Below are 27,217 nucleotides of genomic sequence, written 5' to 3'. Positions count from 1 at the left end.
TTTTTTTAAAAAATAGCTTCAGTCTTTGAGATTATGCCAAAGTCCCTTAGAGGCTAACACTCTTCATTCCTATCGGCAAAACTGAAAAGTAACTGAAGAGAGGGCCAAATAAGGCATACAGAAGACATGTCAGCCAGACTTTTCTTTTGCGATATGAAAAACTACAATAATTAAATTATTTCTGAGGGAAAAACTGACTTTGTTTCATATGATGAAATATGCTATAAAGACAACGCTGGAATTATTTTCTGTTTGTTGCTTGCTACTACTTTGAAAATGTTGAGGAAAGAATACAAAAGAAATTATTTGTGAAAGTTGCTGATCTAAAAGTTTACAAATGGATGGCTACAGATGGATGAAAACCAAAAACAGGAGTTGGAATCCCAGTTCCTTAAGACCACTTTGGCAATTCTAGCTTTCAACTTTAAGAAAAATAGATGGGTAAGGAAAAAATTAAACCTGACATGTCTATAACCAGGTAATTCTAATAGGTTACCATTAATTTTACATTTAAGTCCAGAATCCTGAAATTACAACCTAAGAAGAAATAGAGACACTTAAGTCCGATTTATTTATTTTTACAATTTATTTCAAAGTCATAAATAACAGTGGTTTCAGCTTTACCATGTAACTAATTCTTTCCTGAACAAAATAAGACAGTACATTACCAGCGCCAGAAGGACTTCAGGTGAAGCTCAAATTAATAGTACTAAGTAAATTCTTGGCTGGTACAAGGATCCTATGCACATTTTATGAAAATCGACATATATTTTCCTAGTTGCCAAATATAATACCTCTACTCCTTAAAGCATTTTTGTTTGTATCCCCAAAGGCCTTGAAAAAAATTCTTAGCAGCAGCAAACAGGACTGACCTGTTTTTTAGTCTTTCTTCTTGTACACAAGCACAGCAGCAAATGAACTCCCATAAAATCACAAAACAGAAAAAACCCCAAGAAATCAATGGCACTGCTTGTCCAAAGATTGTTTTACATATGTTTACTAGTGTCTAAGTTTTCAGTTCTCTACATAAAAAAAATAATGTGGCAGTCTACAAACATTTAGAACACGTTTACACAAGGATTAAGGTAAACAATCTACATAAATAAATATTATTTGCGCCTTCAAAAAATCAATGTTTGAAGAAAATATAATGTATTTGGCTTGCACACAATTTTAGTGCATTTTAGAATGGTCAGCTGGAACAACAAAACCGTGAAAACAGTTCATTTTCAGTACCTGCCCTTTTCTGTTCGTAAGAAAAAGACACAGTTACTTGTACTAGCAATCTAAAATAAAACACAACGTAGTTAAGTTGAAGGTTGTCTATGCTGCTGTCCTGTGAATCCAGATGCTTTAGCTAAATAATTTTTTTTAAATGAATGAAGTGCCTGTATTGCAATTTAACAGTGCTTAATATTCCTCAAGATTCTTGTTGGGTCCTCTTCTGTGAGGCTTTTCCCTGAGTCATGTATTTATTGGAAAGGCTGCCTAAGACTGGGAGAAAGAAAGCATTGCACTTTAATAAAGGTTTAAAAAACAAAGCAACACACAAAAGACAAGATATAAAACAACTGAAACAATTGCCCAGAAGAAAATTACTGTTCAGTCAAACTATAAAGGCGGCACACACAAGATCAACTTTAGATCATTAAAAACTGAAGGACAGTAGGCAATATTAAAACACAAAATTGAGAAGTGGCATTTTTTTTCAACTGAACGCCTGATAACAAATGACTTTGTGTTTAAAATCCCCAAATTTAGATTTGGAAAAGCCTTACAGTGAAAACAGAAATTAATTTGAGATAGTCTTCCAAAGTTTGTAAAGGCTACTTAAGTCCCCCTTCTGGTGTCCTGTAAGAGATAGATAGATAGATAGATAGATAGATAGATAGATAGATAGATAGATAGATACACACACATACTGAAAAAACCCAAGCTGCTACAAGGTTTGCAGAGTGGCACTAGAAACTCAAAGTAATTAAAAAACCAGGTTATTTTAAAACCTTCATCATATCCGTTAATAGGTGTGTGAAATTACTGTAAGGAACCTGTATTTGTAACCACGTATCTCTCACAAAACATCTCTGATCCAGAAAAAGTACATGAAGTCCTTTGTATTATCATCTGACTATTATTTGTAAGTGTAATTTTAACTTCCTTGCATTTTGGCAGCTCAGACCAAGGATGTGTTTTGATAGTCTCCCCTCAGTTGATCATGTGGAAAGTTCTGGACAGCCACTCTGAGCAACATGTTGTCCCTGAAGAAACAAACCCCATGTATGCCCAAACAGGAGAGAAAGTGATAGAAACCTACCGTATCCTTCTGCAAAATAAACCTACCGGAGTAAAGAAAAAATGCCCAGAACTGACATGCCTAGGTTTTGCATCCAAAACAAAACTGAAAAATTGCATGCTTTTACAGTAAGAAAACCCACCAATGTGGCTGCACTTCAGAATTATCTAGCAACCTGTCCAGACTCCTGCTGTGGTCACCAAATTAAGTAGATTTTCTATAAGGACTGACGAAGAAAGCAAGTGAAAAATCCATGCTTTTACACAGAATTTCTGAATTGAAACAAAGATATACAAACCTGACTGGGGACTCAAAAATACTTTTCCTTTTTGTTTATTTTTTTCTTCATGTAAAATCACTCCCTATAAACAACACAAACACTGATGAACCAACAGAATTTAATTATGTCATTCCACAATAAAATAAAAAGGTTGTCCTTGAAAGCTTAAGTAAAGCTATTTTTAATTACTTTAATTGGACTTTAGAATATTTTAAAACAAAAAGATCAAAGGAAAGGGACACTTGGTGTTTACCTGATTTAATCTAACAGCATGTTTGGCAGCACTGGGTAAAGAAGGGGATCCACACAACACTTCCGGTTTTGAACCACCTATAAAGATCATAATATAACAAAGATTTTTCTAATTTGAAACTAGTTTCCACTTCAGGTATCATAAGGTATAAAAATAACAAAATATTTGCAATCTACCTTAGGAATACATAGAAAGTAGGACACTTATTTTCCTCAATTTTATAATGTGGAAAACTGTCACAATGAGGTGTGATGCATCCATAGTTAAGCATGGAAGTTAGGAACCTACAATAAAGCTGTGTATCCTCCTCCAGAATCAGGGGGAGACAGGGATCTTCAGAGGATGAATGAAGGTATGGTGATAAGTGAATTGTCCATAGTCTCACCAGATGTAGCACACCAAAGAACAAAGTCTGATCTCTTAGATCCAGTTGTTCATTATCCTCTATTCAACTAGAGAGAACACCAGGCACTGAGCAAGCAAAAAAACGAGACAAAGCCCTAGCAACACCAATACTCTTTGAATTAAAATACCGTAATTCCCAAAATACAGATAATAGACAAAAATACCTACTCCAGAAATCATGATTTTAGACATATGTACTGTACAGCCTCAGCATAGCTCTCGTATGATGAATGTTATAACGTCACTGACTACAAAAGTCAGGCATACTCCACCTTAGCCAACTCAGTATCGTGGCAAATGGAATGCTAGAAAACCTCAAAGAGACAAAGTCAAAGATCAAAGGTTAAATTTAGACTTGACACACACCTTCAAAAGGTCAGAAGCTGAATAAAATGTGGCTTCACTTTTTAAACACCTTTTCTGTCCACCCAACAATTCTAGTTGTCTGACAAACTAAGAACACTTCCAAATACATTTACACCATTGTCCTTCCACTTCCTTTGTGGGAGTCTTTGTAAGCACAGTCTTCCACTTATTACATCTGATTAAGAAGAGTCTCCTGATCTAACTGGACAGAACATTTTTACTAGTAGAGAAGAGCTGGCTTGAAATTACATTTATAAAAAGGATTTGTATTTGTTACTTTTAAGAGGTCAAGTTATGAGTAACCTGTAAAGCAAATTTTCCCAGCATGAATTTAAATGCTCCTAGGTTTACCTACAGAGAAACAATAATACTTTGTTCCTTTGGATGCCAAATAAAAGTACTATTGACTGTCTTAAAGAGTCTCAGTTTTATCTTAGAATAATTTTCCTTTACAACATAGATGATGAGATCTGTCTTATGTGAAGAATGACTTAGATACTGCTAAGCAACTACTTCATTATTCTGTTCAGATCTGTTAGTCAGGATCTGAATTTGGGGGCATTGTGGTAGGTTTGGTTTTTTTTTTAAAGTCAAAGTTGCAAACTGACTTCATGCAAAGTAAGACAAATTATTGTATATCTCTGACTGCTGAGCTGGCAGGAACATTGTTTTATTTCCTTCATAATATTATATGCGAGCAATCTGTTCACTTTCATAGTGACTTGATTATTATGGAATAATTCTGGTTTACGTGTTGTGAAGAGCTACAAGGCTAGCTTTTGTTGCAGTTACGATGTCCTGAAAGAGAAGCTGTAGTTTGAAACGTTAGCAAACTCTTATATAGTGAGGACAATGGAAGCAATTTCAAAGTATTAGACACTCATAGTCTTTCTATTACAAGCATTTTATCTGCTAAGAGAAACCATCTCTAGTATCTTGGGATACAGCAAAGTTCTGAAAGATAGGTGAGGATGAAGGGAAAACTGGCTAAATGCAACTACATGTAAAAACAAAGACAGCATTTACGTGGTGCCATTCAAAGCAAAACCCTTACCCATCAGTCAGCTCTCTTAAAAATACCAGAAAACATAAGCTCTGTTTAAGCTACTCAGCTTAACCACTTTCATACCTGTAGCTCCTTTATACTGTGGGCATTCCTTTTTAATATGACCTTCTCTTCCACAGATAAAACAACGTTTTTCTTTTAAGTCTCTGTCTTCCAGGTGCTTCCACTTCTCTGCTGAATGCCTGGGAGTCTTTTCTCTTCCAGTTTCTGCTATCACCCTTGCTAGTTTCTTCTTCTGAGGTGTACATAGATGCAACTTTCCCTCCTTGATTGAGCTTTCCTTTTCTGTTGTTTTATTTTGTGTTTCTTTGTCCTCTTTGCTTCTTTTCTCCTTGTTTTCTGTGTACCTCTGGTTTTTGCTGTCTTCATAATCATGATTCTGTCTTAGTCTGCAGGAGCAGAAAAATGCTACAGAATTGATAGGTTTTACATACATGCACAGTGGAAAAAAAACCCATGCAAAACCAGTGTTGTCTACAGACAATACATGCATTTCGTGTATTTCTTCAATGAGTTAAAGTGAATTAATGTACTTTGACTCTCCTACCAAACACTGCTACACTGATGTAACATACCTAACAATTTAACTTCATGATAAGATCACAATAGAGCCGTAAATTCTAATAATTATATCTCAAAAAATAGAAACACAACAGAAACTCTGGGTGCTAGAGTTGCAAAGACAGTGGAAGAAAAGAAAACCCAAGCAAAATGCTAATAAAATAATAATAAAAAATAGGGCTATAGTTCTGGGTTTTTTTTCTACTTGTACAATTCAGTCAGAACTCAGTCTCTTCCTTCTGAAACTGTGTATATTCACAGTATTTCTAAAAGTCTCTTCTACTGCGAAAAGCTTCTAATGTTCTACATGATCTAGCAGTGGAGAAACGGCTACCACTGCTGGACTGGTTTTATCTAACTTCTCTTTATACATGACCTAGAGGAGGAGACATCAGTAAAACCTCCAAGTCTGAAGATGATACTAAGGTTCCTTCGGTCAGTCAGATGCAGCGCTGATAGCAATGAAAACGACTCATGCAGGAGGGGGCCTGGAAATCAGGACCATAGCGTGGCAATCAGTTAGCTGAAAGGAATGTGCTCGAGCTTGTCTAGACAACAATTAACATGATACAGAGCATAGGGAAGTGGGGGACGGATGGCGCCAAGGAAAGGTAACACCTTGCTGTTAATTGGTGGTAGTTAACCACCAATCAGGGGTTGCCTAGTATGCAATGCTTAGCTTCAAGAACCAATCTGTTTAAAATGCGCAGCTTCTGAAAGTGCATATAAACTCGTGCTTCTGCACAGTAAATTGACATTTGCTTGCATCAAGCTGCGTCCCGTCTTTCCATCGCCGCAAATTGGTGACCCCGACGTGATGCGTTTAAGGATCTAACGTGAAGCGCTCTCGAATCGCCTAACTGAGCGACATGCAGCGAGTCCCACAGAACTTTGAATGAACTGCTGAAAGGGGGCGGGAGCCGGCCGGCCTGAAATCCCTCCGGAGTTGAGAGGTGAGCTGTGGGAAATCCGTAATGGGGAATCTGGCTTCGTCCCCAGAAAGAGACGTTTATGGACTCATAAAGGGTCTTCTAGTCAGATCCGGGAGTCCGTGCCTCAGTCTCCTCAAATGGTGACCCCTATGGTGGTGTCCCGAAGCCTTGGAAGAATAAGGACGGAACTGGTCGATAAAAAAGACAGCTCGTGGAAGAGGGCTGCGTTCCAGAGGAGACGTCTTGGCTGAATGATCGTCTGGCTGGCTGGACCAGGCGGACAACCTAAACCCTGAGGATAACACCTGTATTCATCGAGACTGGTGAGCAGCCAAGAAACTTTAGAGATTTTAAATATCTGAAGAAGTTTTAAGAAGCTTTAGAAACCTGTACTCATTGAGACAGGCGAGCAGTCAAGAAACTTTATAGAGACTTTGAAAGAAATGAAAGTGGTCAATAGAAAGTTGTATGATGCTGCCGCGGAGGGGAACTCCGTGTCGGGAATACACTTAACATCTTGGTGGCAAATTCTGACTACTCTTTGCCAAGGGTGGACTCATTCTACTAACGGTGCAAAACCAGAGGAGGCTGTAAATTCCACCGACAGCGCGACTCTTCTCAACACACTGTCAACGATGGCGATTCTGTCCACACCTCCTCTGCCCCCAAAGCTTCTGCCCCTGATTGCAGCGATCCTCGCAACACAGGACCAAGCACGGGAACAGGACAACTCGGAAAATGATTTCATTGACACCGATAAACCTTTTGATCCAGGTCCTATAGATCTGGAAAAGGAGCTAGACCTTTCCCCCACCCCCTCGTCTCTCCCGATGCATTGATTGTATTTTTGGGGAGGGTGAAAGGGGGTCTGAGGGATTGGTGGCAGGAATGCAAGTGTGAAGCACTTAAGTGAGGGGTTTTGGGAGTCGCTATGGCATGTTCAGTATTTTGTCAGACAGATGAACCTCAAGAGTGGCAGCCTGTGCAATACGAGGCTGTTAAAGAGTTAAGCAAAGCAGTGCAGGAAGGGAGGATTCATAATGAGAGAACAACTAGGTATCATGCAGGAGAACAGGAAAGATAAACATGGTTATCTAGTGTTTAATAGGTGTCTGCATGCTTGTAGTGATATATAGCTATGTAACTGCATGAATGATTCCTGTCCTGAGCCTGGTGGCGCATACAGCTGCGGTAAATAGGGGCTTCTCTGTTATGGTAAAAGTGTTTCTCTTTGCATAAAAAAAGAGGGAATGAAGGGAATGACCCCAGAGGTATGTTCAGAGAAGGCATGCTATGTTTCCAACTTTTTGACTGAAGCAGTTCTTGTTTGGTGTGCCCTTCCACCTATGTATAATGTTAATCCAAAAGAAGATGATATTGTTTACACTTTGAATGTCGATAATTGTCTTTCTGTAGATGCTAATGTAGTAGGAGGCTATGATGGGAACGTATTGCAGCGGTTCTTCTCTTATCCGGAGTAACAGCAGGGAAAGCATTAAAGAGTTAAATCACCTTGTTTGGTAGGCAGTTAAGAATGTGAGTCAAAATTGCCACTGCTTTTTGTTGTTGGTTCAAGGACATGGCTGTGAGGATTTTGATGGTATGTGCTACGTGGATTTTAGGCGCCCCATTGCAGCAACATGTTACGAAAATCTGAGAAAATTTCAACCTTTTTGGCATCCATTCACTCAATCGGCAGTATTGTATGTTTGCTGTTACCTTAGTTGCTGTCATGTTTGCAAGGGCCCTGCAGAACATGGCAAACTGGGTACTAGCTGTTCAAAAACAGAAAGGGGAAATTGTAAAATTGTACAGAACAGAGACAGTGGGTTGTTTTGACATTGATGTGCAGTTTTGGCTTGCTTTGATGAAGTGCAGCTGAGATCCTGCAGCAAAGAGGTAAATAATTTTGAGGGAGTATGAGAAGAAACTAGGATGAGACAGAAACAAAGGAGGAACGTGTTCTCGCCTCTAGAAGGAAGCAGCATGAACAGTAGAGTAGCCTATAGTGAACAGCACTAAGGAAAGCGTTGCATGAATTTGACTGATCACTCTAACTCTATTCATAAGCAGCTCGCCGCATTAAGAAAATATGAACAGACCATAAAGATTGAGAACGGGTTAACGGACTGGCTTTCAAGCCTTGGGTTAGGGGGCTGCTTACAAAATATAATCAAAGGCGCATTGATGGTATTGACAGTATTGTTGATTTTAGCATTATGTGTTCCTTGTTTGTTTCAATGCTTACAACGAGAACGCATGTTGGATTGCTCAAAACCAAGAAGGGGGCGATGCAGGAGGGGGCCTGGAAATCAGGACCATAAAGTGGCAATCAGTTAGCTGAAAGTAATGTGCTTGAGCTTGTCTAGACAACAATTAACATGATGCAGAGCATAGGCGATGGATGCCCTCCACTGATAGCATCACCTATTGCAGTGGCTGGGCAAAGGACTCAAATGTATCAGTAGTCTTAACCTGTAAGGCATTTATGGTCTGGGTGTTATAGATTTGCTAATAAGTTAAGATTGATTGACTTTATTTGATTGATTATTTGATTTTATAAAATCAATCATGTAACAGAAATATAGAAGGATAAGAAATATATTTTAATGAAACTTCTATAGTAAAAGCTGCTATAAAAATCCTCTGTACAGCCCTGTACTAAGGCCGGAGGTATTGGTCAGAATCACCTAGTAGATAACAGACTTAAGATTTGAGATGATTGTTTATATGTAACCTAGGAGAATGTACTAAAATGTCAAAATGAGCATTAATGTGAACTGGGGAGAGTCGAGTGAAGCAACCCATAGTTGCCGGCCAAGAAACAGTTACCTTAAGTGAAAGGTAATTCCGGCAGGGGGAGATCGAGACCACCGACTCCTACACCACCTACCCAAATCGTACCCCAGACCCATTTCCGGACCTTTCTAAGCTTTACTGCGCAGAATCGGATATGGGAGGAGAGTATATTAATGATTTATGGGAAATCTTATGATTATGCAGGAATATTTAATGAATATGTATGAAGGAGTTCTATATGAGGTGTATGATTTTGAACCATGGTGTGCGTTGATCGTGAGAGGACTCACTCACGCACCCGGCCGTTAATAAAGAAATGTCTGCTTATCTACATCACATCGGTGTCGATAAGTTCTTCATTCTGAGATTTCGGTAACAGTTTGGCGACCCAGATGGGACCTCGCTGAAGGAGACCGGAGGAGTCGGGGACCTGATCGGTTCCAGCCAGCACCGAGGATTTCTCGGGGATACCCATCGATCCCCGATCTGTAAGGCTCTTCGCGACGTTCCCTGGATTTTGGTAAGACACTTCTTTTTGTAATTGTAGTAAGTGGGTTAGAGTCCCACTAAAGCAAGTGCACTAAAGGAGTGGGTAGGAGTCCCACTATAATAAGTGTATGGTAAGGAGTGGGTTGGAGACCCACCAGTGGGTTGGAGTCCCACTGAGTAAGTCTGCCTGTCAGACGCGGTGAAAGCTGCGCAGGGTTGGACTAAAAGGATCCTTGTGGAAGTGGAAGCCTAGGCGTCTGCCCGTAAGACATAAGCGAAAGCTATTGCAGGGTTGGACAAAAGTGGAAACAAGAGAACCTATATGCTATAGTGTTCTCTAAGGTAGTGCCTCTAACAAGAAGTTAGGAGGGGTTTTTCTTCTGATACAGAATTGTTTATTGTGTCTGTGTATCGAGAAGAAAATTAAGAAGTGTATAATATTGTGTTTTATGTCTTTGTTTAAAGTAAAAATTGTGGAAAAGTGTGAGCGTGGCTGTAAGGGTGAGACGTGCAATTGAGCACGAAAGCGAGTGTGGAGTGTGGATCCGCGGATCGGAGTGACAGAGTTGAATAATTGTGTATTGTACTGTGAGTGATTATACCATGGCATCTAAGTTAACTCGGTTGTTTAAAAGTAAAAGCATGGGTAATCTTGCTGTAAATGACAAAATCCCAAAAATTTTTTTCTTGGGATGTTTATTGGCACATTGGGGAAATTTACAAGATGATCTGCAAAAGAGCCAGATGATGGAGTATTGTAATAATTTGACTATTGTAATAATTGGTGGCCTTTGTATATATTGGATGATCAGGAAAAGTGGCCCATGAATGGGACACTGAATTATAACACTATTTTGCAGTTAATGTTGTATTGTAAAAGAGAAGGGAAATGGAATAAAATGCCAAATGTGGATTTGTTCTTTTATTTAAGACAAAGAAAGGATTGGCAGGATGAATGTAAGCTAACTATTAGAGATAATTTGGTAATGGCTATAACTTTTGATAATAAGAAAGTGGAAAAAAAAAAAATGTTGCTCAACCTGTGAGATTGGGAGTGGATACAGGAGCAACATTTTTTGTATTAAATACCTGTAAAGGAAAAATTGGAACAAAAACAGGCCATTTCTGCAACCCCTGGATTTGAAATTTGGAAATAAGATAATTATACATGAATTTTTGTATGTACCAGAATGTCTGATACCCTTGTTAGGAAGAGATTTGTTATCCAAATTAAATGCACAAATTGTTTTTGACGAAGGAGAACTTTTCTTGAAAAGACGCGAGTCAAAAACGGGAGAAATCTTGATGATACAAGAAAGAGTAAAGGAACAAGAAATTCCATTGGAGGTGGATTTGGCAGTGATCCCTACTGTATGGGAAACAGATATTCCTGGTAAATCGAAACTAGCAGAGCCTGTTAAAATAGATTTGAAGGAAGGCGCAGGAACAGTGAGAATTAAACAATATCCAATCAAATCAGAAGTGAGACAGCAATTGAAGAAATTGATTGATAAATTTTTGGAGTATAAAATTTTGGAAGAATGTGAATCTGAGTATAATACTCCTATTTTACCAGTCAGAAAACCCTCAGGTGAATATAGGCTGGTGCAAGACTTGAGAACAGTAAATCAAATAGTTAAGGATATTTATCTTGTAGTAGCAAACCCTTATACACTGTTAACAGTGTTAAGGGAGACTTATCAGTGGTTTATAGTGCTTGATTTAAAAGATGCTTTCTTTTGTATACCTTTGGAAAAGGAAAGCAGAAAACTGTTTGCTTTTGAATGGGAAAATCCTCAAACCGGGTGAAAGATGCAGCTGACATGGACTAGATTACCCAAGGATTTAAAAACAGTCCAACTATTTTTGGAAATCAGTTAGCAAAGGAACTTGAAATCTGGAAACAGGATAAATCAAGACCTGGACATTTACTCTTACAATATGTGGATGACATACTGATTGCTACAGAAGAAAGGTTTACTTGTATACAGGTGACTATTGTCCTCTTGAATTTTCTGGACTAAATGGGTACAAGGTATCCAGGAAGAAAGCCCAAATAGCCTGCCAGACTGTGATATATCTGGGCTTTGAGGTTTCAAAAGGACAATGACAATTAGGAAAAGATCACAAAGAAGCTATTTGTGGTATACCTGAGCCGAGAAATATTCATGAACTCAGAGCATTTTTGGGAATGACTGGGTGGTGTCGCCTTTGGATCATGAACTATGGGCTAATAGCTAAACCACTATATGAGGCCCAAAAGAATTCTCCCTTTGTATGGGGCCCACAACAGCAAAAGGCTTCTGTAGAGTTAAAATGTGCCTTAATGTCTGCACCTGCTTTGGGACTTACGGATTTAACCAAAGATTTTCAGTTGTTTGTTCACGAAAGGCACCACCTTGCACTGGGCATGTTAACTCAGAAGATAGGAAGCTGGAAACGACCAGTCAGATACTTCTCCAAACAACTGGACACAGTGAGTTAAGGGTGGCCAAACTGCCTTCGAGCAGTGGCAGCACCAGTAATGCTCATACAAGAAGCTCGGAAACTGACTTTGGGAAGAACAATAACAGTCTATGTTCCACACATGGTGATAACTGTCCTAGAACAGAAGGGGAGACATTGGCTGTCCCCCAGCCGAATGATGAAGTACCAGGTGGTATTGACTGAACAGGATGATGTGATTCTAAAAACAACTAACCTGGTAAATCCTGCAGTGTTTTTAAGTTCCATATAGGAAGAAGGACAACTGGAACATGATTGCTTGGCTACCATCGAGTATGTTTATTCCAGTCGTGAGGATCAGAAGGATGTACCATTGGAGCAACCAGACTGGGAATTGTATACTGATGGAAGCAGCTTTATGGAACAAGGAGTCCGATACGCCGGATATGTGGTAACAACAGATACTACAGTTATAGAAGCAGAAGCATTGGCTAGTACCACATCAGCACAAAAGGCGGAACCTACCACTTTAATTCGAGCCTAGAATTAAGTAAAGGCAAGAAAGTAAATATCTGGACTGATTCAAAATATGCCTTTGGGGTAGTGCATGTCCATGGAGCTTTGTGGAAAGAGAGGGGGTTATTGTCCTCTCAAGGATCAAACATTAAATATCAAACAGAAATTTTACGATTATTGCAAGCAGTTCAAAAGCCAGATCAAGTAGCAATCATGCACTGTAAGGCACATCAGATTGAGAATACAAAAATAATAGCTGGGAATAATTTAGCTGATAAAACAGCAAAAAAGGTAGCAAAGAAACAAGCATTGCAAATGGCAATAATTCCTTTTAAAACCGTAACCCTTCCTAGGGAAAAACCGAGATATTTAGAGGAAGATGACAAATTGAGTCAGTTATTAAATGCTAAGAAAAACTTAGCTGGATGGTGGATAACTCCTAATGGACAGGTAGTAATTCCACCTCTTTTGATGAGAGAGATAATTCAAACGAGACATCAAGAATGTCACTGGGGGGCAGAAGCCTTAGTAACATCTTTACGAAAACAAGTAATATCAGTTAAGATGTTTGGAATAGCTAAAATGGTAACTGCAAAGTGTGAAGTATGTTTGAAGAATAATCCAATGATTAAGAAAAAGGTTCAAATGGGTAGACTGAAATCTGGTACACAACCTGGATATTATTGGCAAGTAGATTTCTCAGAGCTACCCAGACAAAATGGGTACCGGTACCTCCTGGTAGGGGTTGATATTTTTACAGGATGGCCAGAAGCCCTTCCCTGTCGCACCACACAAACAAAAGAAGTGGTGAAGTGGTTATTACAAGAAATAATTCCGAGATTTGGAGTTCCTATTGGAATTTCTTCTGACAGAGGTCCACACTTTGTTGCTGAAGTAGTCCAAAGTGTTAGCAAAATACTGGGTATTAATTGGGATTTACATGTGTCTTGGAGACCACAATCTAGTGGGCAAGTGGAAAGGATGAATCAAACTTTGAAACGACAAATAAGTAAAATTTGTCAAGAAACCAGTCCAAAGTGGCCTCAGGCACTTTTATTGGCATTATGAATCAGAGTACAGCCAAAGAGTGGAACCTCAGTCAGTCTTTATGAATTATTATATGGAAAACCATATGAGTCTCCAGAACCAAATCCAAACATATATGTAAAAGGAAAGCAGGATGTATATAACTATTTGTTTTCTCTAGGAAAAACTTTGGCTGCAATTCAGAGTGCAGTAATTTGGAATAGACCTTTATCCCTGGAAAATTCAGTGCATGATTTCCAACCAGAAGATTATGTCTATGTGACGACCTGGACCTCCGAACCTTTACAGGAACATTGGAAAGGACCTTTTCAAGTACTGTTAACCACTTTTACAGCTATCAAGATAGCAGAATCAGATGCTTGGATACATTATATTCGAGTGAAGAAAGCACCTATTTCATGGAAAATTGTCAATCGTGACCCAGAGACTTTAAATTTGACACCGAAACATGTCTAATTTTTCATATTGGATTTTATTTTGGTCGGTAGTGTTGGTGGGATCATGGGCTGACTTGGTGGACAGGAACAAAAGACAAGTAGAAACAGAACAAGTGATTGACATTCCCAAACAAATGGCTGAGGAAAATTTGATGGTAGTATTGATTAAAGGATTTGCCAATTTATAAAATGTTATGCAGATCACTGCTTGTTTACCAATACCGAGGGCAGTAGGTGAATCTATTCCATGGGGAATCTTAACCATGAATCTGACCAAATTGGAATATGAAAATGGGACAATGAATTGTAAACAAGAACCTAGGGAAACTTGGGAATTGCAAAAGGTTAAAGCTGGGGAAGAATCACCAGTATATTCAACCATTTGGGAATGTAAAGGATGATTTGTAGCAAAACCGGGATTATATGGAGATTTAGGGAACAAGGGATGGTGTTACTACCCTAAAATGGCTACAACAAACACCAGTGTATGGATAACCGAGACAAAATGTGAGAAAGAATTGAACCCTACAGGAAAAGGAAATAGTTTGGGATTCAGTTTGGTCTATGACCTTATATTCCCATTTTCAGTATATGGCAAAAACTTCTTGGTGTTTTACCTGGGATGGAAAAGTTTTTTTAGTATTACCCTGGGTCAATGATAGATCAACTTCATTGGGAGAGAAGGAAAATAAAATAGTGTCATGGTGGAAATGTGAAAAAGTGTATGATTGTAGCAATATAGACTTAATTCAAAGAATCCCTCCTTTGGCCGCTGTTTTAAAATATGGCTGTTTTTGTCGAGGTCTTAAGAATATTCTTAATCTAACTAGCGCCTATACACCCAGAAAAGGAAGTATGTTTAGTTGTAGAAAATCTACTATTCAAAGTCCAGGACATCTGATTTGGGCATTGAGAGATGGAACCTGGACAACTCATCTACCATTAGATGGTAAAGTGAAACAAATTACTTTAGGCATGCCAACATTGTGTCCAATTTGGAAGAAATCACCTTTTAGAGGATCCCTAGAAAATTTAGAACTGAAACGAACAAAGAGATCTGAGACAAATGATGATATTTGGAATGAACCATCTACAGGAGTGAAAATTGGCTGGGCACTTGAATCACTTTTAAATCCTATAGCTTCCTATAGAAACAGAGCATGGCTCTATAAGTTAACTGGTCAAGTGGAAAAATTAGCAAACGTTACCAAAAAGGGGTTTAAGGAATTGAATATACAATTATAGGCGATCTCCAGAATGACTTTACAAAATAGAATGGCATTAGATATGCTCCTACTTAAAGAACATGGAGTATGTGGATATTTCAAAGATAAACTGGACCACTGTTGTATCCACATTCCAAATGTCACACAAGATGTGGAACATGATGAGATAAAATTGAAAAAGAAACAGAATCAATTCAAGAAGGTATGTCAGAAGACTGGTTAGGGAAAATTTTTAACAAATTAGGATGGAACTTGAGCTCTTGGATACAACCCATAATCAAAACTTTGTTTTTGTTACTGATTGTCTTTTTGATGATCATGCTAGTATATGCATGTTTGAAGAAGCAGTTTAACAATAGAATTGCAGTCAATCGTATGATCAGGAGAGAAGTACCAACTAGTCCACCAAGGTATAGCCCACCACCAAAATATGTTGAAACAAATGATACGTAAATAATGTGAAAGTATTGAAATAATAATTTTCAACACTTTCAAAGGGGGGAAATGTTATAGATTTGCTAATAAGTTAAGATTGATTGACTTTATTTGATTGATTATTTGATTTTATAAAATCAATCATGTAATAGAAATATAGAGGGATAAGAAATATATTTTAATGAAACTTCTATAGTAAAAGCTGCTATAAAAATCCTCTGTACAGCCCCGTACTAAGGCTGGAGGTATTGGTCAGAATCACCTAGTAGGAATGTTTAGAACTTAGATAACAGACTTAAGATTTGAGATGATTGTTTATATGTAACCTAGGAGAATGTACTAAAATGTCAAAATGAGCATTAGTGTGAACTGGGGAGAGCCAAGTGAAGCAACCCATAGTTGCCGGCCAAGAAACAGTTACCTTAAGTGAAAGGTAATTCCGGCAGGGGGAGATCGAGACCACCGACTCCTACACCACCTACCCAAATCGTACCCCAGACCCATTTCCGGACCTTTCTAAGCTTTACTGCGCAGAATCTGATATGGGAGGAGAGTATGTTAATGATTTATGGGAAATCTTATGATTATGCAGGAATATTTAATGAATATGTATGAAGGAGTTCTATATGAGGTGTATGATTTTGAACCATGGTGTGCGTTGATCGTGAGAGGACTCACTCACGCACCCGGCCGTTAATAAAGAAGTGTCTGCTTATCTACATCACATTGGTGTCGATAAGTTCTTCATTCCAAGATTTTGGTAACATGGGGACCACATGAACTGGGGTTTCACTCCAGAATAAGATTAGAAATCCATTGCATCTGAGACAGCAGCTCAGACATTGAGTAGACTAACATAATCTTCAGCATTCTTTATTTTCAAACTGTCATCAGCTACTATATTTGCATTTGCTGAAGTTGAATAAATTCCCAAATTCAGTCTCAACAATGTAAGTTCACCATCTTCTGTTGTGTAGTAGAAAGGCTACTTCATCTGATCTGATGTAAGTAGCTTTTTACCCACTTAAATAATAGTGCAGGTGAGTTTTAGTTACAGCTTTTAACATACTCTAAACAAAGGTTAGATTTTTCCATTCACCTTACAAGTAAGCACAAAGGCTTTCAAGATTTTGTCCTCTTGAAGTTTTATTTGCCAATTTTCACTATTTTAGACATGAAGTCTTTCAAGAGCTTTGTCTTAACTAGGAAAAAAATAATCAGTGGATCAGTTTTAAGTTTAAACCATTCATAATATGAAAAGCAGAAAGATCAGCTTAGCATTCACTTGTTACAAGATGACAGTTGCTGAATTTTGGGCATCTAGTTACTCAGGATCAGGAAATCTCTTGGATGTAAAACAGGACATTGTTCTCATATGTGTGTGCTGTAGAAAAACAATGCTGTGACACTGTCGTTTGACAATGAATCTTTGACAGAAAACAATTTTTGACATGAATTGCATCGCTCTAAACAGTTCATGCCAAAAACGTGTCTTGATGAAGTAGAAGCTATTAAGTGAAAATACATAAATGCTCTCACGAGTGATTTTCACAGCACACAGCTATTCAGCTCTGCATTTAGATTCTCTTTGACTGTTGCTTCCTACATAATGAAGTGCAGAATCAGCATTACTACCTTAAAGTAGTTTTGCAGCCTTCTATGAAGAGATTCTGTTAAAAACCACTACAGATGATTCTTAAAAGTTATGTCATGACTCAACACAGACCAAAATTGTAAAAAACTAACACCATCTAGCACTGCCAAAACTGGTAGTGATACACTTTAAAGAAAACCTGCAGCATCTAGTTTTGCTTTAGCATTACCATCCTAATCTTTCTACTAAACAAACCTAAGAAGTTCCACACAGATGCCAAAACTATACTCACTTTCTTCTCATGGGACAATCTTTCATGAAATGGCCAATTTTACCACAGCTTCTGCAGCATCTATCGTTTGGTGCCAATTCTCCTTCTGTTAATACCTCTGGATCAAAAAAGTATTCCTGAAGAAGAAATCGTTCATTTAAAAGTGAAAACCCGTACACTTGGGAATCAAGCAAGTGTTAAAACAGCAAGAAGAGTTAACAGAGAAGAATAAACCTGGTGCACATAGCTGAACTCCTGAAAGACCTGATGAGATTTAACTGGCCACTGGCCTCTTTTTACAGGCAGCCTGTGTCTGCAAGAGATTTTTAAAGCTGCAGTTTTAAGAAATGGTAAGCCAGTTTTGATAGGGACTAAAATGTGTAAGCCAGTACAAGTATTCTGCATGCCACCACATATTACATGCAAACAACATGAAGCAATAACTCCTGTAAGGATTTTGAATACTGTTGAAATTTGAGAGAAGTGCTTAAAAAGAGTGCAACCATACCCCTGCAAGTGGTAAGGTATACACACCCCACAGCATGCACATACTGCTCCTAGAAACAACTTACCATTTTTGATGGATATTCTTTGGGAAATATTTTTACAGGAGTACCAAATACCCTTCTACCATTGATAAAAGCCTTCATTATAAAATTTGTCACTGGAGAAGAAAAAAAAAAAAAGAGAAAACATTATCCAAACATCAGACAAGCCAGTAAACCAAGATCTAAGACAAGCTCTTCACTTTGTAACCAGCTTTGTTAACAGAGGACTTACTTTTCCTTGACAATCCAGCTCCAAGATTGTGGTTCAAATCGAAGGGGTCTGTACAAAAAGCATTACAAGCATTACTCAAGTCCATGTGTATGAATACATTGCTGATTTTGCCCTGAACAACCCAAGGCAGCCATTCCCAATGTAGATTTAAGATACTGAAATCAAACTTTTGCAAATTTATTGAAAATAAGTTAACACCATGGACGCGGGAACACAGCTGTGCAGCTCTGAACTGACTGAAGTATTGTAAAAGAATAAGTTGAATGTGCAGGCAAGAGAGTGGAAATCATTTCCATGGAAGTCATATGGGCCAGAAAATGGTTTAAGGAACATTTCTAAAACACATCACTGCATTTTCTTGTTAAAGACCATGGCATTACTTAACAGTGTAATCATATGCAGGGTTAAATTGGTCATGGAAATATGGACACAGCTAAAATTAGTATTTATGAGAAACCTCAGTTGCATTACAGCTGATTTCTTTTCCAAATGATCTGGTTAAATCTATTTTTCTGTCAGTTACTGTCATCATGAAAAGTAGGAAGTCTGCTTTGCAGCTTCTTTTTAGTAGAGAAAAAGAACCCAAGAATAATTTTTAGCCCTACTGAGACTCAACGGGAATTTTGCGATTATTTCAAAACATGAGCAAATAACTGATAATCTAGTAGCAGAAAAATAAATAAGTTTTGTCGAAAGATCAAATTTTTCATGTGGGCATTAAGGAAATGCCACATATTCAAGTACTTCATGTGCTTGTACCTTCAATTACAATGTATTTGGAGGTCCACTGTTTCTTGAAAGTTGTAAGCAGATTTTTTCTCCTAATGCAGATAACATGCTCTTTAAAATCAAATTCTTCTGTGTAGAAACGGAGAAGTCCCAGCCACAGCTGCCCAACAGATTCTGTGTTTTTGCCACAGTCTGGCCAAACAGATGACTGAAAATTACAGAAACATTTTTATTTCCAGTACTTACATTAAACAGAATAATTTTCATAACTAGGAAACTCAAACAATGTAAGTCTGTTTTATAAAGAAGCACAACTGAATTACACCAGAATACTTCCATTCATAATGGGTATTAATAATCCAATATTGATTTTAAAATTGTGTAATATTTTAAAAAATATTACAAAGTGAAGAATTAATAAAACTTGGACCTTCAGGTTTTACCTGTTATATTAAAAAACTATTAATTCCCTTTATGTGCCTATTTAACATAAAATCATTAAACAGGATCAATCAGCTATAACTAGAAATGCAGCTGGTATTTGGAGGAGTTATCTCCACCCAGTAATGTGACACATACAGCAATTAATCTTCACTAAGATCTTAAAATAATTTTTTTAATCTATTTTTTCAGATTTTACAGATTTTTTTTTTCCCCACAGTTTAATTACAACCGACCACATTCTTAAAGCTTTACAGCATGGGATTAGGATTTTCAAAGCAATAGCTACTCCACTTCAGTTTCTATATTCAGACACCATATCTGAGGACAATGTTTCTTAAAAGGAATTATTTTTCATTTGCAAATCTACTGGTAACACCATTTCAAATTAACCTGATTTACTCACCAACTCCTCTATCTTATCGAAGAAATAAACATTCCAGCCATCAACTAAAATTTCAGGTTTCTTTGGTTCTTTGTAGATCTAAAAGCATAATATTAAAGTCATTACAAGAGCCCTTCAGATTCAGCACTGACATTCTGGTCAATACTGTGTACAGATAACTTGTTTCTCAACATACTGTACCTCTTGAAGAACAGGGATGACAGGTGGATTTCTCTGTTGAAGAAAATAAAGCACCATAAGAGTATATGCATAAGAAGAAAGGCTACCTCGAGATGCATCCCCAATGTCACATATCTAGAAAAAGAAACACTCCGTTTGTATCTTTTATGGTTATCATCTCTTGCTGCAGGCACTACTACTTCTAGAACATCTGAGATATACTTACCTTCGTAAAGACTTTCATTGTGTAACACAGGTATTTCACTCTAGGATCAATGGCTGCATATGACGACAGGAGTCTTGTGTTATGCAAGGCCTATAAAAATAAGGAAGTCACACTGAAGATACAAGAGCTCTGAAGTAATGAAGGAATAATCTGAAAACGTGAAAACCAAAAACCTCTAGCTGTGTGCTTAGAAATGCAGAAGTGAAGTCCTGCATAGTAGAATGTATACTGAGAAAGGAAGCATTTAGCAAATGAGGTTGGTTATCACCTGCTCTGTTAAAAACCTGATCAACATCCTTAATCTGTGAAGAAGTGTTACAAGCAGCCTTCACAGAACAGTACTTCCGCAAGGGACGCATTATCTTATACTGCATTTTTTAAGTATTTCGTCATATAACTAAGAGATTTCAGCCCAGAAATGTTGAGACCTATCAACTGACTCGCACGGATGCATAACTTGAAGAGAAAAACTTTCAGACTTGCTTAGTGGTTGAGGTGTCTTCTTCTAGACTCCCATTGAGCTCATACAAGAACTTCAGGATTACTTGGCTCTAAAACTTACTTTCCTTAGGTGTTCCAAGGAACTGGCTTTTGAAGTTCAGAGACATTAAAAAAAAACCCTAAACTTGTTTTTAAAATATTTAGCCAAGAACTTGTGGGGTTTTTTTGTACATGTTCCAGTTCAGGCAAGCTGAGCTCAAAATCACTATTCTAGGTCTCAGTGCTAAGCAAGAGCTGTGATGGGAAGTGGAGTGTGGGAAAGCTGAAGTTCTATTTTGTCTCTCTCATTTACAAAGAGACTTAAAACACCTAAACCACTATTTCTTACTATTACTGAGGAACAATATATATTCTTAGGGAAGTGACAACTCTAAAGTCACAATTGTGCAACTGACTCCACTCATAGTCAAATTAAAAAAAAGGTAATTGGAAACAATTGATTATTGAACCTCAACAAAACAATCACTTCAATCTCAAGAAGCAGACCCACATTTCTCTGTTAACAAAAAAATAAAAAAAGGAGATAACCTTACCAGAGTATTATATAAACTGATGTCTACTTCAAGACCACTTCTGACATGGAAAAATTTGACAATTGGGACTTTAGCAGTTGTTATAGGCAAGATATTTCTTAAACCTAGGATGAAATGTTTGATTACTGAATGACTGCAAACAGTCGTGACTATCAAATGCCCTACAGATAAACCCAGACTGTAGTAAAAAGGCTACAAAATAAAATCTTAGTTGATACCAAAATTGTACTTCATTATTGATTTTAGGCATTTATCAAACATGTTGAATCTGCTAAACATAATATATACAAACATACATTTAGCCCCCCCAATAAAACAAAGATCAGTCTAAATGTTACAGGAAATAAGCTTAAGAGGTCTTTGATAGTTCACTCCAATTATATTAAATTCATGTGAGACACCAAAACAAGCACTATAAAATTGTAATTTTCCATTGCAAATTTGAATCAGTCTATCTTTTATATGAATTTATTGGGCACTGAACATAGAAAAACAGCATAACTACTAACTTGAAGCGTCAATGTTTAACTTAAGATTTGTTCTTATGCATGTAGGTTATAAATATTCTATCTGTCCAATTCAGATGTGATCCTGTAATATTATAACCTCATAAACCCACATATGCAAAGAAAAATAAATCCACATGTTCACAACATATAAATCACTCTTGCATTAAGCTCTTCAGTACAGTTTAATCTTAATGATTTTCATCTACAGTGCCCTAGATCATTCTCACTACAGCAAGTGAAGTCACATAAACAGAACGGCTTCTTTTAATTTTCAAGAGAGTTACCTGACTGCTTCTTGAGAATTTTTGCTAAATCTTCAATGATTCTGATGCAGTCAAGTCCCTAAGACATTAAAAAAAAAGTTGAAAGTTGTATCTACTCTTAAGTGTTTTAGGCAAACCTTTTATGACTTGCCATTAAGCTTAAAGCTGTATAATCGGTTTTCATATTACACAGAATTATTTTGAAACAATTTCTGGTATTCACATAGCACTTGTAAAATCAACACTAGGTAGTATCTTAACATAGGCTTTTAGAAAGTTTATACTAGGCATGAAAGGAGATTGGTGTCCTTTTCCACTGTCCCCCATTCCTAGTTGTTTATGCTACAAAGCATGCTATTTATCTGCACAGCCAATGCTAGAAGTAATGGCAGTGCAAAACTCAGAACAAAAATGGCTACTGAGAGCAGTTCTTAAACTCATGCCTAAAACAGCAAAACCCCCTAAAATAATCTGCCTTTGTGGCACCTATTTGTGTTTATAAAATAATAGATGTTACACTATATACACAATGTAACCATAACATTTTTAATTTATTTAAAAAAAAAAAAATCTTTTCAATCTACCTCAGCAGTTTCCAGCCTATCTATCGTCATACAGATATCAAGGTCACTTTGTTTGAAGCCAAAACCATTTTTTGAAGACCCAAACAAATTCAGCTTGGTTCCTGTAAAAGATGTGATGGGTTATAACACTATCACAGAATCTCAAATTGTATGTAGCTTCAAACTACTGCATGTCTTTTAATACAGGCTTGAAAACATTACTATCTTTCTATGGTACATCTAAACTTACTTTCTTATCAACTTTTCTGACAAGGAAAGAATCTCTATTTGTATTGGTTCAAATGAGCAGTTTGACAGATCCATATACAACTTGGGTTTTCCAGTAAATAAATCATCAGCATGCAGGTCTGAGCTGAAATCTGATTTAAAAAAAAAAAAAAAGACTGCTCTCTACAGAGATTTTCAGTATAAGGGATATCTGCCCCAACAACTCTTTTGCTAATTTCAAAAGCCTATGCACTGAAGTCCAGGTGTTACAGCTAAGAACTCCAGAAACAGGAAAAAAACATTCAAATAGCTAGGTTCTGCAGAGACATGAGATGTTATGCCTGTATTTTAAAATATTCCAAACCCATTAAGTTTCAGTAAGAATGACTAAGCAAAATTTGTTGTTTGTAAGAGCATTTACAACAACAAAAAGTATGGCTAATGAATAAGGCTAAAATAACAATTAAAAACCCATTCCACTACTACTTTGATTGTTTTCTCCTTAACTTGCCACTGTTCCTTCCTACTGTGCTGTATATATGAATAAGTAAAAAAAGACTTACACCAAAGCCTTAAAAGACTTAAAATAGAAATTAATTAATGAAGTATAGCAATGCTGAGCAACAATATATGCTAAATGTTCAAAACTCAAGTGTTTATTATGCTGGTATGATAAATTTTCTTGGACAATACTCAAGTATGAGCACACCAAAGTATAAATGTAAAGCCAGAACTGCCTAGTTACCTGGGAAATACTGTCTAATGAAGTTTTCCAAGTTTTGCCTTATAAATTCCCGAGCCTCGTCTTCTACAATATTTGTAGCAAAATCATCTTAAAAAAAAACCAGACGACATAAAAAATTAGGCAAACTGATCTGCAGAAAGAGTCAACAGCAAAGATTCAAATTAGGAAAGTGAGGGGTTTACAGCAGGGGGGTGGGGTGGGGGGCAGGGAGAGAAGATAAAAAGCAAGAGAAGATTCACATGTGAAGGCAAGAGAGCAAGGAGGAAGTAGAAGAGAAATACCTGTTCAAAGAAAAACATTAATTAGACAAATAATGCATTTTGTCTGGTCAGAAATGGTGAGAAAGAAAGGAGGGTCACTCTGAAAAGAGCAAAAGTGGAGAAGTGTTACCAAACAGTATTTTGACGCCATTTTTTCTAGAGCCCTGAAGTCTTTGTTTACAAGGTAAGGAACAGTAACAAAATTCAAAGTAGGTAGAAATATGAAAATCAGTCAAAAAGCCCACCCAAAATTAAACTCTTAGAAAGTATATTAAGATGCCTAAATAAGTAATCAGACAGACACTATGTGGAAGATAAGCCTAAGCATTTTGTACTTCTCTAGGTACAAGCTACTCAGTCCTATTAAAGCCCATATAAATCTTGGAATTGTATCTAAGAGTTGGATGCAGTGTACCAAATAAACCACCCCCCTTTTTAACACCATAAGCCTGTGTTTATTTAACTATTTTTTGCAATTCTTTTTCTACCGCAAAATAGTCAAAGAAAAAAAAAACAACTTACGGTAACATTGGACACAAACTTGATCTAGAATAACTGAAAATTTGGGTGTCAGTGCTGGCAGTGGGTCAAGCTCAATTTTTTTCAGGTCTTCTGGACAATCCCTCTTTAAATGACCTTCCCGTTTGCACAAGGTACATACAACTGTAGGAGACTGAATGGACACAAAGCAAGACTGGTTTTAAAAACTATAATACTTAAATGAGTTTGAGCAACACTTTCATAGAACTGATAACAGAATGAAAGCAGTATGATTATGTTCTGATACAGCTTGCTTACCTTGCCCTTTGTAAAAGCTGATTTACTGAATTCATAAAAAAGTTCAGATTCTAAGCACTGTTCTATCACTGTGTTCTCTTCAAAAAGGCTTCCCTTCTCAGTAAGATCTTCTTGACTCAAATGGATCCTCAGAGGTCCGTCCACATTTTTTTTGAAATGTTTGTTCTCATATTTATTTAGGATGGAAAAATCTTCCTCCTCTGACAGTGCATCATCGTCTCCAGATCCAGTGTATGTGTCACCCAGTTCATCTCTAGCTCTTATCATAATACCACATTCTCTCTGGTTTAGATGACTTGGTTCTCCTTCCTCTTCCTCCTTTTTATCCCAGTTAATCATCTGGGATATTTGTGTCTGTGCTGAACGTTGGAATTTCTCTGGGGATTCATCCAGTTCATCAGTACCTTCAGTGCTCTCCTCATCAATGTCAATCTTGTCATCCATTATACCACTGCACTCTAAGCCAAACTCATCACTCTCTGTAAGTGCAGAATTTTGAAAACCTTCTAAATCTGAAGTGCTACATGTCTCTATGTCATGCTCACTCACTGTGACAGGGAGATCTCCACTATCACTGTCTTCACCTATTCCATGCTCACTAGCCAAGATACTAGTCCATCTTTTTTGGTGTTCATGGTCATCTTCCTCCTCTTCCTCCTCTTCATTTCCACTCTCTGACTCTTCACAAATTGGTTTAAAATCCTCATTATCTCCAGAAATAAATTCCTCAATTATACAGTCTGAATCTTCATGGGCAATTCCCAAATGACTTATATCAACAGCCAGTTCTTCTTCTGTGAGACTTTCTGAGCCATCACATAGTTTTGAAGGACCAGCTGTATGTACCTGGGTCATACTTGTGGTCTCTGTTATGCAGTCTTCCACTACTGCTGTGTTTGTTCTACCATCCAAGTTCTGCAACTCAGAATTTTCATGCTTTACAGCATTTTTTCCATGGTCTAGCATCTGGGATTTCTCCTCACTGGCATTTGGAGGGGACTTCTTGCTCAATTTTGCACTTTTTTTGTGAGGCAAGGCAAAGTACTTGTAAGTTGCTCTCAGGCAGTGAAGAATATACTCATACACTAGCTGGCTGTTCAGAGTTCTTGCCACATTCCTTTTGACTGAATATGGGTCTAGTAGAAAGAAGAAGTGAGCCAGCAGTGCAGCAGTTAACTTTTTTTAAAAAAAATACACTTAACATTCTTACAAAATTTGAATATACTACTGTTAGTTACTCTAAAACATTGTGTAGGGACATAATATCTATTAATTGCACTGAAGACTATTTTTAAATCCATTTAATTGCTTTTGATAACACTAAAAAAATACCCAAGAGAAATATTACTTAAATTGATATTTTTTTTCAAAACATATTCTACTATATTATTTGGAATCAAGTCCAATATTGAAAAATTCCATAGTAGTTATTACACCCAATGCCAATAGCCAAGACAGTACCCTAGAAAACTGAAGTAAGAGTTCTTTGAAGTTTGCTGATATATATACCTTCTACAGCAATGCGCTTTTTAGGCCAGTCCTTCAATTCACGAGACACTGTTTCTTTGAGTCGTATGCTAATAACCAAATCAGCCATATTGAACTCCAAGGCATAGAAACGAAGTAGTTCTAGCCATAGCTGACCAGCAGGTGCTGAACACTGCTGTCCTGAACCAAACACTAAGGGAACCTGTCAATTGCAGAAGAAAGGATGAAATAGTATTTAATGCACAGGTGTTTAGCTGTTGCACTTCCTCATATTTCACCTGTAGTGTAATATTACAAAATATATAGTTGCTTCTATAGTCTCGCAATTGCAATAAAAACTGCAATTAAGAAGTTGGAAGAGATAGTATCAACTCAGATTATAAAAATTCAAAATGAAAGACTGCAGCAATGGTAATGTACAGAAACAATGATTAATAAGAACTGCTTAATTAAGTCTTTGTGCCATAGTTTATAAATTTCCAAGAAAATATCACATCTAATCTAAAGGGACAGAATAGGTGATATAGCCTATTTTTTAGCAGAACCCAGTAAGTATTGTTAACTGTCATAATAATATGCAATCATATAATAGTATGTTTCTTGCCAATTTGTTATAAAATAATTTGTAAGAACAGTTCAAAGCTAAGAGGAAATATTTCTCATATGCTTAGCTTTATTCAGAGATAAAATTGCTTCAAGTCTATAAGCTATATTCTCTTCTAACAGATTTAAACCCAGGATCTTATAAAAAAGTTGGAAATGTCTCCTGCTAGCATCTTAGCATCAAGATGTAAGCATAGTAAACCTTGTATCAAGCGGTCATGCAATCTCTCCGTTCAGCTCGTGGTTTTGCAACAAACACAAAACTAAAGTAGAAGAAGATTCTTTTTTCAAGAACAGCAATGATTGCTAGACTACTACAGAAGTAAATTAAATAGTTCAGACCTTGCCCCTTCTAGGGTAAGTTTCTTGTGGCAAATCAGGATCATCAGTTGGGTTATGCTCCCAAACCACAGAATCATTCTCAACTTCTTTCAGCTGGAAATTAGTTAATTTGTTTAATGAGAATCCTCCAATCTAAAGGAAACAGAAAAAGAAACATACAGCTAAACATCATGTGAACTTTAAATCTCACCCCCACCATAGTAGTAGGCCAAATTACTACTGAGTTCA

General features: G+C 37.2%; 1 protein-coding gene across 5 annotated transcripts in view; it reads right to left on the bottom strand.

The window, feature by feature from the left end:
• Nucleotides 1-552: 552 nt before the first annotated feature.
• Nucleotides 553-27,217, bottom strand: part of TUT7 (terminal uridylyl transferase 7) — a 42,465-nt gene continuing 15,800 nt past the window's right edge. For 4 of the 5 annotated variants that reach the window (XM_056323767.1, XM_056323768.1, XM_056323769.1 and 1 more), the window contains 19 exons: nucleotides 26,990-27,121; nucleotides 26,066-26,246; nucleotides 24,557-25,692; nucleotides 24,281-24,431; nucleotides 23,499-23,585; nucleotides 22,547-22,647; nucleotides 21,984-22,041; nucleotides 21,191-21,294; nucleotides 20,157-20,246; nucleotides 19,952-20,065; nucleotides 19,772-19,849; nucleotides 18,955-19,132; nucleotides 18,196-18,243; nucleotides 17,988-18,079; nucleotides 17,437-17,552; nucleotides 4,727-5,052; nucleotides 2,827-2,903; nucleotides 2,592-2,655; nucleotides 553-1,494 (listed from right to left, as the gene is read on the bottom strand). In XM_056323767.1, the coding sequence (XP_056179742.1) occupies nucleotides 1,421-1,494; nucleotides 2,592-2,655; nucleotides 2,827-2,903; nucleotides 4,727-5,052; nucleotides 17,437-17,552; nucleotides 17,988-18,079; nucleotides 18,196-18,243; nucleotides 18,955-19,132; nucleotides 19,772-19,849; nucleotides 19,952-20,065; nucleotides 20,157-20,246; nucleotides 21,191-21,294; nucleotides 21,984-22,041; nucleotides 22,547-22,647; nucleotides 23,499-23,585; nucleotides 24,281-24,431; nucleotides 24,557-25,692; nucleotides 26,066-26,246; nucleotides 26,990-27,121 (3,207 nt within the window). In that variant the 3' untranslated portion in view covers nucleotides 553-1,420. Of the gene's footprint in view, nucleotides 1,495-2,591; nucleotides 2,656-2,826; nucleotides 2,904-4,726; nucleotides 5,072-17,436; nucleotides 17,553-17,987; nucleotides 18,080-18,195; nucleotides 18,244-18,954; nucleotides 19,133-19,771; nucleotides 19,850-19,951; nucleotides 20,066-20,156; nucleotides 20,247-21,190; nucleotides 21,295-21,983; nucleotides 22,042-22,546; nucleotides 22,648-23,498; nucleotides 23,586-24,280; nucleotides 24,432-24,556; nucleotides 25,693-26,065; nucleotides 26,247-26,989; nucleotides 27,122-27,217 lie in introns of those variants that run through there. The other variant, XM_056323771.1, reaches the window with a different exon arrangement.

This window comes from Falco biarmicus, chromosome Z (genome assembly GCF_023638135.1).
Source record: "Falco biarmicus isolate bFalBia1 chromosome Z, bFalBia1.pri, whole genome shotgun sequence".
Classification (NCBI taxonomy): Eukaryota; Metazoa; Chordata; class Aves; order Falconiformes; family Falconidae; genus Falco; species Falco biarmicus.
The sequence above is the reverse complement of the archived record's forward strand: the minus strand, read 5'-3'. Positions and strand labels throughout refer to the sequence as shown.